This window comes from Penicillium soppii, assembly GCF_028829465.1.
Source record: "Penicillium soppii strain IBT 18220 chromosome Unknown utg000005l, whole genome shotgun sequence".
NCBI lineage: Eukaryota > Fungi > Ascomycota > Eurotiomycetes > Eurotiales > Aspergillaceae > Penicillium > Penicillium soppii.
In genome coordinates, this window is record NW_026643235.1 from 237999 (window position 1) to 250788 (window position 12790).

The 12790-nt window shown below is 47.3% G+C and overlaps 4 protein-coding genes across 4 annotated transcripts; 3 read left to right on the forward strand and 1 right to left on the reverse strand.

Moving 5' to 3' along the window:
- Positions 1-1422: 1422 nt before the first annotated feature.
- Positions 1423-4032, reverse strand: N7529_005510 (M13 family metallopeptidase; the record flags this gene model as incomplete). Its single annotated transcript, XM_057241037.1, has 6 exons — positions 1423-1500; positions 1555-1955; positions 2010-3108; positions 3162-3673; positions 3729-3918; positions 4006-4032. 6 exons carry the CDS (start codon positions 4030-4032, stop codon positions 1423-1425), a joined length of 2307 nt encoding a protein of 768 aa, XP_057096396.1.
- An 836-nt stretch (positions 4033-4868) lies between these two features.
- Positions 4869-6154, forward strand: N7529_005511 (putative glycerol dehydrogenase (GCY1); the record flags this gene model as incomplete). The annotated part of the gene is made up of 6 exons (XM_057241038.1): positions 4869-4929; positions 4989-5073; positions 5186-5383; positions 5414-5450; positions 5511-5808; positions 5877-6154. 6 exons carry the CDS (start codon positions 4869-4871, stop codon positions 6152-6154), a joined length of 957 nt encoding a protein of 318 aa, XP_057096397.1.
- Positions 6155-7171: 1017 nt separating this feature from the next.
- On the forward strand, positions 7172-8420 carry N7529_005512 (putative NAD binding Rossmann fold oxidoreductase; the record flags this gene model as incomplete). Its single annotated transcript, XM_057241039.1, has 4 exons — positions 7172-7571; positions 7626-7727; positions 7794-7855; positions 7911-8420. The coding sequence occupies 4 exons, from the start codon at positions 7172-7174 to the stop codon at positions 8418-8420; spliced, it is 1074 nt and encodes a 357-aa protein (XP_057096398.1).
- Positions 8421-9300: 880 nt separating this feature from the next.
- Positions 9301-11352, forward strand: N7529_005513 (flavin-containing monooxygenase; the record flags this gene model as incomplete). Its single annotated transcript, XM_057241040.1, has 3 exons — positions 9301-9598; positions 9659-10067; positions 10122-11352. The coding sequence occupies 3 exons, from the start codon at positions 9301-9303 to the stop codon at positions 11350-11352; spliced, it is 1938 nt and encodes a 645-aa protein (XP_057096399.1).
- Positions 11353-12790: the final 1438 nt, after the last annotated feature.

The following is a 12790-nucleotide window of genomic DNA, read 5'->3' on the forward strand; positions in this document are numbered from 1 at the left end:
GCTCTGTTTTTGTGGAGATTGACCCGACGCGGCGGGAATGAAATGAGCTACGAACTGCTCCTTTTTTGGGGGGGTCTTGGCCTTGCTTTTGATATTTTGGTTCGAGTTCGATAGTTTCATTTATTTCTGTAATATAATATTATACTTGTATATCTGAGCTATTATTCTGCACTTCATTTGGTTGTGATGTTCTCCTACAAAACGTACATGTATGTATTGTCCAAGTTGTACAAATGATAGGTCATCAAAATAGTGAGAACTGTCTAAGATATTTGGTTGGCTAACAATTCTTCGATATTATACATTATTGTACTATTCTACATTAGAGTATAGTACATTCTTAAACTAGTCTACACCTGATTAATTACGCCCGTTATTTTCGACTCCACTTGGAAAATTCGTCAAGTCAGACGCTTGACAGATCTTGGGTATGTGAGATCGGCTCAGATTTCCTCAAAATTGATTCTACCTGGGTATACTATGAACAAGGAGAATATTAACAAATAACAAACAAATAGTAACGAATAAGAAATTTCAAATACAATGTTGTATATACAGAGGGTTGAGTGACCTTTTTACTATAAATTAAATTAAAATCAGCAATACCCTAGTTAATCCAGATTGGTTGCCTTACATTGTCGTATCGTTCTAGTCACCTAGTCACCTTAAGTACTTTACTTACTTTAACTCTTTTAGTCTCCTAGCGCAACAATGAGTCTCACATGATGATCAGATCATTTAGTTATTAATATGTAAATCAAATACAGAGAACCGCGTACTTATCCTAGAATATATTAGGATAATTGGAACATAATTAGGATCGGTGGCCAATCTCCATATATCGTACTTCAGCTCCATACTAATTTCGGTTTATCTCCGTGCCCTAATCAAATTCCTCCATTCACAAAATATTTCCCCAAACGTTTAAACGTCACATGTCGATCAAGTCGATCCAATCGATATCAAAAGCTTGGAATCGAACATGTCAAACGACACTACTCCATAAACGGTGAAGGGGCTCGAGCCCTGCTGATCGAGGATTCAAATCCTTTGCCTCGCTCCACTGTCTTCTTACATGTATATAACAAGGTTGATTTTCCTGCTTTTGGCTGGGCGATCACTGCCCATATCCGCTGTAGGGTTTCGATCTTTTAGACCGAGACTTTCTTATAGTATACATGATTAAAGATATGTGGATGTAGTTGTAGCCGTCGAGTAAGGTATTTGGTTTTGACGTGCAAAAGCGTCCCGTTTCGCTCACGCTAATTTTTACTTGACCCTCCCTTTGTATTTGGATGAGTAAGTCTAAGCGGCGCAGAAATTTTGAAAAAGGATCCGAGTGACTAATATTACCAACACATTTTACCTACCTAGGTAGAGGACACTAAATCCAAAATACGATATGTTGTCAAACATCCAGAATCACCAGAGCTTACAAGTCGGCTTCTTCTCTGGGCAACTAAAGGCATCCTTGAACTCCCTAGAGTTGGCCATGGTTTCCTAGGGCAATAGTCAGCTTAGACCAAAACAGTATACTGTACACAAAAAACTTACGATGATGCGCGCCGACTTGGGCGCATGGGGATCATTATAGATCGCCTGCTCGGCAGCCTCCTTAGTTGTCTTCCCACACCACCAATTACCATAGGAGATAAAGAACAGCTGCTCTTTAGTGAACTTCTCCAACCCCGGAAGGTGAAGATCAGGCTGAGACTCGTCGTGTTTCTTCCAAGCATGGAACGAAGCAGTTAAGCCTCCAGCGTCGGCGATGTTCTCACCTAATGTCAACCGTCCGTTCACATGGAGGACCTTGCCTTCGGGACCAGTAACAGTAAATTTGGAATACTGGTCAACGAAGCATTGAGCTCGTTCTTCAAATGCATCGACCGTCTTATCGTCCCACCAGTTGGTGTAGTTCCCATTCTCATCGTAGTGACGACCGGTGGAATCGAAAGCTACATTGCATTAGTCAATCAAAATCATTGGGGGCGAGAAGGAACTAAACATACCATGGGAAAGCTCGTGGCCGCTAACGGCACCGAACGCGCCATAAGCTAGGTACAACGGAGCGGCAGGGCCATAAAACGCAGGTGGCTGCATGATACCAGCAGGGAAAACAATTTCATTCCCGGGCGGGTTGTAGTAAGCGTTGACGGTCGGCGCAGTCATGTCCCATTCGTCCCGGTCAGTAGGTTTTCCAAGCTTAGACCATTCATCGCGAAGTCGGAATCTCGCAACGGCGACTTCGTTCTCGAAGAAAGTATTATTGGACACTTCCAGATCGCGATAGTATTTCTTTACATCCTCTGGATCCAGAACGTTGGGGCTCTTGGTCGGGAATCCGATCTTCTGGACGATGTTCTCAACCTTCTCAATGCCCAACTTTCGGACATCGGGAGACATCCAGCTAGTTTGGTCGAGAGTAAAGATGAATCGCTCTTTGATATCGGACACGATCTGATCACCGAGCTTTTTGGAGCCTTCGGAGAAGGAATCGAGAACATAGAATCGGCTGAGACTCCAACCAAGCCCTTCGTCGAGACGTACCAGGCACTGGCGCCATCGCTCCTCTTTAGCCTGGGGCTCTTTACCAACAAGCTCATTCTTGAAACGCCGCAGAGGCTCAACAGAGTCATCTTCAATCACGCTTGCATACTCTTGAATGAGCTTCCACTGCAAAAATAGCAGAACGGTCTCTCTGGGTGTATCTTTCAATAGTCCAGACAATGCCTTCATGTAAGAGGGCGATCCAACAATTAGACGATCTCCCTTGTAGTCGTGGGGCGCCAAAGATGTAATGATATCAGTGAAGGAAATTTCAGGTACCAGTGCTTCGGTTTCCTTGATGCTGAGAGGGTTGTAGTACTTGGTGACATCTTCCTGGGTTTGAGTATCAGGGGTGACGTCGGCTAGCTTCTTCTCAAAGGTCACAACGTCCTCGGCGACTTTTTCAAACCCATCACCAGCGAGACCACGGATGACCTCTTGCAAGACAGTTGTGTATTCAGCAACCGTCTTTGTATTATTATAATATTCTCGTGCGGGAAGTCCGATTGCCCGAGGAGGTGAAATCATGATCACAACATTGTCAGGGTCTCGGTCGTCGGGCTATCAAAAGTCAGAAGGTGATCCCACAGAACATGGGTTAGGCAGAAACTCACGGTAACACCAGATGAAGCCAGAGCCTCGACACCAGCATTCATCAGATAGAGAAGAGCATTGGTCAAGTGATCCTGGGCACCTTTCACAAGGCCCGTCTTTGCAGGGTAAATATTCTTCAAGTCATCCAGAATATCAGTCAATGGCTTGCTACCCCGCTTAGAGACCGTAGCCTCATCCAAGCATGCATCGTAAGCAGATTTGAGCTTCTTGAAATTATCAACATCCGACGGCTGGGGTGGCTCTGTACGCTCCAAGATGTGACGCAGTCGGGTCTGAGCATTCTCTTCCATAATTGTACCTGCAAAGATAGACCCCTGATCGGGTCGCATGTCATGACTCTCTCTCCATCCACCACAGACATACTGATCGAAGTTCGTACAGGGATCCGCATCCTTAAAATTGGGATCTAGATTGTATAGGATGTTTGATGCAGCATGGATACACTCTTGCGACTGGCAAAGCGCGGGCGCTTCCGCGTGCGGGGGCGGGTGTATTTCAGTGGAGGGTGAGCCTGGAGATCATATACATGTCAGTAACAGCACAGGATCAGGCTGAACAGATCATACTATATGGTAATCCCAGGTGATAAATGATAAAACCAGTTATCACGAAAGCGCAGAGTCCTTTCCTCAGAGCACTTGCCAAGCAGGGGCGCGGCCTTTGTCGCGCATTGTGACGGGCTCCACGAGGAACAAAATCATTATCTTTGTAGTCATCATACTCGCATTTTATGTTCACAAGTGGTCCCTTTCCGATCTTTGAGTAGTCCGAGTCGTTGGGATGATCACTTTAGAGCTATTAACACCTCCGAATAGCCGCCAAACATGAATTGGAAAGACATACCTGTATGGCGGTAGAGCCATGCTGCATCTGATGGGCTCTTATTCACCCTTTTTTCAGAAGGAACCTTGGAAGTAGTGTAGTTCTATGCGATAATGGAATTGTAGTATGGATGAGTCTTGGGGCATACAAGAGACAAAGGCTCCGGGGGGAAGATGGCGTCACAATCGGTCCACTGGTCCGATCAGCGATGACTCAGCTCCTCCAGGTCCACCCACCTGTGGACGGGTCAGGTCCAGGCCCGCATTCCTTGTGAGAAGGCAACTACATCAGTTATGGCATGGAACAAGTCATATGGCAAGGAATCGACCAGCTCGAACTGCAATCATGCTGGGTTATTCCTTGATAGGCTCAACTAAAGCAGTCAATGGGTTTCAAATCACTTTATAGATGTTTTGGTCGAAATAACTATATTATTCTAAATGTTGCACTGGCGTTGAGGCCCTATTTTGCTTTCTGTATATAATATGTTATTGTCGATCAAGATCACACCAAAGGTCCCCTCCATGTGGGTTGATAATTGCCAGGCCAGCCGGGTGTCGGAAATAGTTCTGCATCTTTCTCCGGAGTAAGGCGCCGTGATATAGCTCGGGATCCTATATCCGAGAAACAACCAAGAAGTAAGGCTCTATTGTTTGTTCTTTGCCCTGAGGTCTTGGGACTAGACCCTCTACCCCATCTTTTGTTTCTACTCCACATGGGCACAATATTACTGTATATGGAAGGTTGCGCCGTGTTGCGCCGTGTTGCGCCGTGTTGCGCCGTGAACAGATGGGAATCAAAAGCTACATATGTATCACGTAGTATAAAGCCACAGGCCCATGAATTTCGGTATTATACTCCCATTATTTTCCACCAAAATCCATATGACACCCTCGACGCATTTCAAGCTTAACACCGGCGCCCAGATCCCCGCCGTTGGACTTGGTATGATTCAAGCGCTGGTTTATGCGGGCCTTGACGGCGATTGCTGACAAGATACCCAGGCACTTGGAGATCTGAACCTGGTCAGGTACGCCAAGCAGTCTCGTTCGCCCTCAAGAACGGATATAGTCACATTGACGCAGCCCTGTAAGATCCCCATGTATCTTTTGCAGCGCATAACCCTGGCTAATAAATGATAGGATCTACGGTGGGTTGTGGAAAGAAACACAAGCAAGTCTATGGGGTGGGGTCTAAAGAGATATCTAGGAAACGAGCATGAAGTCGGCCAGGGTATCAAGGATAGTGGTGTGCCTCGTGAAAGCATCTTCATCACCAGCAAGCTATGGAACACTCACCAGTCTCATGTTGCGGAAGGTCTCCAAAAGACACTTGACACTTTAGGCACAGACTACCTCGATCTCTACGTATCAATCCTCTTCTCCCTTGGACACATGCGGTACGGCTGTCAGTAGCTCGGCTAACACAGACATCAGCTTATCCACTGGCCAGTCCGACTTGTTCCTGTAAGTTAAGCCGCTATTTCCCTTCAGCACGATCTTTGTATAGCTAAATTGTACGCATAGAACGAGTCGAGCGCACTTCTACCTGTCAATCCCGATGGCACACGATCTGTCGACCGATCCTGGGACCAGAATGAGACCTGGCGCCAGATGGAGGAGGTATACAAGGCCGGCAAAGTGAAGGCGATTGGCGTGGCCAACTGGTCAATTCCCTATCTAGAGGAGCTCAAAAAGAAGTGGACTGTGGTCCCGGCTGTCAATCAAGTCGAATTACATCCTTTCCTTCCTCAGCACGCACTGAAGGAGTGGTGCGACAAGCATGATATTCTCCTCGAGGCGTACTCACCACTTGGCTCCGAAGGTCAGTGCTCTTTGATAAGCTAGGAGGAGTTTCCATGAGGTAACTCCAGCTAACTTCGCTATATTTAGGCGCTCCGCTCATGTCCGAATCCGCAATCCAGGATATCGCTAAGAAGAATGATGTTTCACCCGCCGCGGTACTCATTAGCTACCACGTCAACAGGGGCGTTGTTGTACTGCCAAAGTCGATTAAAGAAAGCCGAATCGTGAGCAACAGTCAGATTGTTTCTCTTTCCTGCGAAGATATGGATGTTCTCAATGGTCTGGCTGCACAAGGAAAGGCGAAGCGTATCAATACGCCTCTGTTTGGATGGGATCTCGGTTTCGATGACTGGTACAAGCAGTGACGTCCCCAAATTTGGGTCTCTAGGAGAAATGCCATTTTGATAGACTTAAAAGGTTAAATCTGCTGATCAATAAACTCTATCTTGGCTAAAGTAGAATGTAATACGCGACAACTGAAAGATTGTGAGCACGAAACAGCTTGTTTAGGACGAGCTTGCTTCTAGGTCCCCATGGCCTGCTTAATTGAGCAGTTTTTGTTGTAATTAATAACGAAAAGAGACGGTATAAAATTCTGGCTTACTCTCGAGCGCATGTTGCAACGGAGAATGGTCTTGGTTCGGTTGAAGACGAATTGACGAAGTGTATTGGGAGTAATGATACCAGCCTGGAATATTTGATGCATCTTCATCAGGCCATCTTGATGTACGTACTAATGAACTTGTAGGATGGACATGCGCATCCCACGTTAAGTGCGGAGCAATTGAAGGTGGCGTGGGGGTGGTGGCATGGCATGGGTATGGATCTGAATAAGGAATGAGAAGTTATCCAATGGATAGCTCGATGTGATACTAATGCCACGGATTAAATTCAATCTCATCTTCAAAGAATATGAGATTGTTCTTGACTGTACTCTGCAATTTCGCGGCGACTGAACTGAGTCCCGGATATACCCCCGACGAGGCAGTTCTCGGCGGCGAGTTACTACTTTCGGTAATTCCTGATAACCCTGCATGAATGTTGCCGCCATTCGAAAAGCCCCGTTGTCAAATTGGTCAAACGAGCAGCGATGATCTGCAGCCGGCGATTCTCAGGTTTCCCTTGTTGGTTTTTGGATGACACAAGATGTATCGAATTCGGATAGTGTCTTGCGGAGAAGCCTGGTGTTGCGCCGACTGATAGTATAGGTCTGGCCCAGAGCAGGGACCAAAGATTAATATAAAACCCCGATCTCAGACCGCGGAAAGCCACAATCTACCGCTTGGCGAGACGTTTTCTGTTCATTACATCACATACGCCGCAATAACCACCACCACCGTGTTGTCGTTTACAAAAACATGATCTCATCACAGACACGAACCATGTCGCACGGAGACCGCCGTGTAAAGTTTGCGCTTTTTGGCCTCGGCCGCCTGGGAGTTCTTCGAGCCCGCATCCTCGCTTTCCAGCAGCCTCGCATCGAACTCGTCGCCGTCTGCGACACAAAGCCTGGCACCGATAAGTGGGCCGCAGAGAATCTGCCCCCGTCTGTAAAGTACTACTCAGACCCTCAAGAATGCCTGAAGAACAGCGGCGCTGAGGCCGTCCTCATCTGCACCGCGACTGCTACACACGCGCCTTTGATCCTGCAGGCCCTTGATCTAGACTTGCATGTCATGTGCGAAAAGCCTGTCTCTGTGGACATCGCTACTACCAAGGCAGTTGTCGAGAAGTCTGCTTCCAGACCTGACCTCAAGTTCCTCGTTCCCTTCACTCGCCGGTGTAAGTAAACCTTTGTCCCGCCCTTTGCGGATTTCAGAGACTGACTCGCGCCAGATGACAAGTCCTACCGGCAGGCCAAGGCCCTGATCGATAATGGAGATTTGGGTGAAATTCATGCTGTGGAGACGACTGGTCTCGATCAAGCAGATCCTAATGGTATGGCCCTGTTAGCCGCCACTTGTTGTTTTCCATATAGGCTAATAGGCAGACCATTCTGTTTAGCCTTTTTTGTGTCCTTTTCTGAGCAATCTGGCGGCATCTTCCTTGATTTTGGCATCCACACCGTGAGTTCCAGTATTATTCTTTCGCTCACTGTCCTATCTACTAACACGGCACTAGGTCGACGCCGGACGATACCTATTGGATGTCAAATCAAATCTCCCCAACCCCAAGAAGCAAGTCAACAGAGTCATTGCCTTTGGCCAGTTGGCTGTTTACGGGGAATTAGCCAAGTATGGTGATGCCGACAATGCATGGGGCCTGGTAGAATTTGCCAATGGCAAAATTTTTAAGACTTACCTGGGTCGCACGCTCACTAGCGGTTTCGAGGACACTACTCGGTTGTGTGGCACCAAGGGACATTCGATCATCAGCGCGAACTCGAATGTTGAGATTCGCGATCATCTGGGAATTCGCTCACAATCCGTGCCTGATGCGTTCACTCTCTTTGATGCGACGTTTCTCACTGATCTTGCCGAGTTTTCTGATGCAGTGCTTGATGACAAGCCCTTGACTTGTCAACCAGAGGATGCCTTTGAGGCGGGCAAGATCTGCGCTGCTCTGCAGTACTCATTCCGCAAGGGTTTGCCCGTATACTTCGACGACAATGGTCTGCCTATAATGGAGTAATTTATGAAGGTATTGCATATATAAAAGAGGAGGGAAAATGTATATAGAGTAAACTTCATCTCAAATTTCATGGCACGTGTAGAAGAGCTGTATCATGTTCCAAGTTTATGGTAGAACCCTTCAATCAAAATCGGCCTTGTAGCCGCTTCGGAGCACTCTATGGACCGTTGATCTTCGCGATAAAGCAATTTCCAGCGTTTTGATCAGCCACATGCCGGCGCATATAATTTAACCACGGTAAAAAAGAAAAATGCTGAATTGGCTGGGAATATGGATGGCATGACTGCTATTGGGGAATAAAGGAGCTGTCGCAAACCACGTCGATCGCTTTCTATTTTAGACGACGACACTCTCTGTGGTGGCAATCCGTGAAGGTACTTTGCTCAATGTGTACGTAGACTTATGGAAAAACTTGCCCGGACACCTCTAAACTGGTATCTATCTCCATTACCTTCTCGCTGGCCTAGACAAGGATCGGCTTCTTCTGAGTCACTCGCACCCGGTAAGGTAATATCGGGCGAATATTCCCACGGGGCAAGTCCAGAATGAACCGGAAACAGCAAGTCAAGGATTAACATGTGAGCAGATGCAAGGGTCAATCGCGTAGTGTGCGGAGCGTTGATATAAGACTCAATACGGTTGGAATGCGCCGCTACTTTCCCAATTAGGAGATTTCACCAACTTCTTAGTCTTGTGAACTCACAGTAGATCTATATAATAGACACATATGTATATAATAGGTAAATATATAATTCAATCCTTTCGTTTAACGGTATATATCAGAGTCTCTGAGGCATTCGCATTTTCGTGAGATCAGACTGTGAATATTGCCTAAGAGGCACCTTTTCAGCATATTTCCTTCCCACCATAATATGAGAAAATGGCACCTTACATTCAAGGATGCGTTCAGGAACCCGCTGGCACCGATCCCACCTCTAAGTATACTCTCCAGTCTAAGAGCACGGTGCTCAACCACGACCAGGTCCTAAAGCCCGTCGCAGACGATTTCATGTACAATTTCAAGTACAACCATAGTCTCCCCACTACCAGCACTCTAGGCGTTGAGATCCCGATTGATTGCAATGCTCAAAAGGAGGCCGAGAGTATCGTAGCGCGTCTCTCTACAGCCACATCAGAGGGAGATGCGCAAGCTTTCGCTGAGCTGTTCCTTGATTATGGTGAGACCCTTCACAGACAAGATCCGAAAAAATCGACTTCAACTAACTTCAGATGTATAGGCGTGTGGCGTGACAAGCTCTCATTTACCTGGGACTTCCGCACATTCAACTTCAAAGAGGCCATCTTAAAAGCCGCTGTCGACCTTCTGCCTCAAACCAAGGCTAGACATTTCAACTTTCTCGAGCCTGCGCCTTCCGTGTCTCGCCCATACCCTGATTTCGCTCAGCTGCAATTTGTTGTATCATTTGAGACTGAGATTGTCTTTGCTTCGGCCGTCATCAACGCAGTACTCACTCAAAATGGCTGGAGACTTTACACCATGCATACCGTTGCCGAGAGTCTCAAGCAATTCCCCGAGCAGGCTGCACCAGATGGACATATGATCGGTGTCACTAGCTGGGAGAGTGAGAGATCCGAGGCTATCAACACTGTTGACCCCGAGGTGCTGATCATCGGTGGTGGCCAAAAGTAAGAATCCATACCTGAGAGCTCCACGATATAAAATTAAATTAGTTCTACTAGCGGTTTGGCTATGGCAGCACGCTTGAAAGCACTTGGTATGGAAAACCTGATCATCGAACGTAGCGATGAAATCGGAGATATCTGGAAGAAGCGTTATGAATATCTTTCACTGCACTTCCCTCACTGGCCCGATGCCCTACCATACTTCAAATACCCTCAATATTGGCCCACCTATACCCCGGCTCAGAAGCAGGGTCTATACATGAAGTGGTATGCCTCCGCTTTGGAACTCAATGTCTGGACGAAATCGGAGGTCGTGAAGGCCGAGCAGGACAGTGCGGGTAAGTGGACCGTTGTAATCAACAAAGAAGGCAAGGAGTCTCGTACACTGCACCCTAAACAACTCATCATGGCAACATCTTTATGCGGTCTCCCTTCCATGCCGGCTGTGCCTGGGATGGCTGAATTCCGAGGCGTGGTCCGTCACTCCAGCGCCCACAAGAGCGCCCGTGACTTTGTCGGACAGAAGGTCTGCGTCGTCGGTACCTCATCCTCGGGCTTTGACACAGCTTACGAGTGCGCCCGCCTGGGAATTGATGTGACCCTCGTCCAGCGGTCACCGACCTACGTTATGTCTTTGACCCATTCTGTTCCACGCATGCTGGGAGGTTACGCGCCCGACAAGAATGGAAACCTCCCCGATACCAACGTACAGGATCGACTCATGTTCTCTACGCCAGTTGGACCCGGAGAGGAACTCGCCAGGCGCACTGCGAAAGTTCTCGAGGACCTCGACACACCCCTACTCGAAGCTCTGAACGCTCGAGGTCTGCGAACATGGCGCGGGCAGCGCGATACTGGCAACTCCACACTAGGCCAGACTCGGAACGGCGGATTCTACTTTGATGCCGGTGCTTGCGAGGAAATTATCAATGGCAACATTAAGGTGGAGCCAGGCTTCATTGAGAAGTTTACTGAAGATAAGGTGATCTTGAATGGCGGCCGCGAGAAGGAGTTCGACCTAGTCGTTTTTGCCACCGGATTTTCGAACACGATCGACTCTATTCGAGCCACCCTTGGAGAGAAGATTGCCAGCCAATGCGGACCTATTTGGGGTATTGATGAAGAAGGCGAGTATAAGACCGCCTACCGGGAAACGGGAGTGCCCAACATGTGGATCATGGTTGGTTTCCTTCCAATGACCCGGTATGCCTCCAAACTATTGGCTTTGCGACTGAAAGCTCTAAAGGAGGGCATTTCACCCCCTCCTTACAAAATTCAGGTTCCATAGATGAAATATATTGTGTCGCGAAAGGACCGAGCTTTGTCCATTCACTTGATAGATTTGTGTGACTGGAAAAAAGTATGAAAGTGCAGGTGAGACACCATGAGATGTTTCTGAGGGTGTTGCAACTTCATCATTTGTGTTGAAGGATGTTGGCCACTTGATCTACTTCCTTGGGAAATACGACGATTGCAAACCAGCAGAGACGTGAACCAGGCAAAACTTTCTTACCATTTCAGCCCGGGTCATGTTGAGGGTAACTCTGGGGAAGCATTTCTCCTCAGCGATGGTTTTCTCCTTCCAAGGATTTATCTTAGAATGTGAGGTAATAACATGATAGCTCCAACGCTGTTGAGCAGAAGAACAAAATGGCGTTCATTTTCGAACGATATAAAATATCTTAGATCAGGAGGGCAACAAGAGCAGGTGGTGATATGTATTGAAATGAAAGGGAACTTGATACATAATCGTGGATACTTATTGGAGAGAGAGGAAGAATATATACATATATACACGGAAAGAACAAAGAGGTACTGTTGGCCAGAGGCCTCAAAACCTTTAGCACCCTTCTGCTAACCTTGGAAATGCCCCCACCTGTTTGATTGACTATCTAAGCTATGTCTTTCTCCGTTCTGTGTAATTCCACGCGAACTTCCCAGAATCCGGTATATCGAGGTCAGCCATTTATCTGCTGCTGCAGAAGCATGGGGACATTTCTGTTTTGTTGTGACAAATGCTTAGAGTTGATGACTTTGTGAGTTTACAGTATGATTCTAGCTAGTTTTGAAAAGGTCCGACTTCAATGATTCTCGAGGAACTATATCACGAACAGGCGCGCGGTCATCTGCCTCGGGCGGATACCTAATACAGACTACGTCGCCGGCAAGCAAGTAGGGACGAACTCTTATTTTGGGACCTGTACGCCCCGCCACTAGCCCCAGAACACCCCTTTTGCTATACCCAACCCCATAGTATACTCGCATACCTATCCCAACATTACGGGATCGTACGAATCCACGGCGAAAACGCCAAATCAAGACCAACCCTAGCGCCATCGGCGAACACACAGCTATAATACTGTAACTAGTAACCTAAAGCAGTATCTTTGCTATGGTCCTTTTCGGAAGGGTTCCGGCTGACGATCCTGCAGAAATCCTAAAGATAGATCCATCCAAACGGCCACTAAACCCGTCCACAGTCTTCACCCTCTACATGCTCATTTTGATTGAAATCTTTCTAACCTGGAAACTCCGAGCAGAGAAAATTTGGCAGATCTATCTACTGTACAGGTATACAACCTCCGGGGCTATTCCCAAACGACCCGCGCTCGGGCTCTGCAAAAACCGGGATCTAAGCCTGTCAAATGGTGATCGACAACAGCTAATTTACTAAGTCCCACCAGGATCAACACCTGAACATTGTCGTTGAGCGCTTCCCGTTGGGT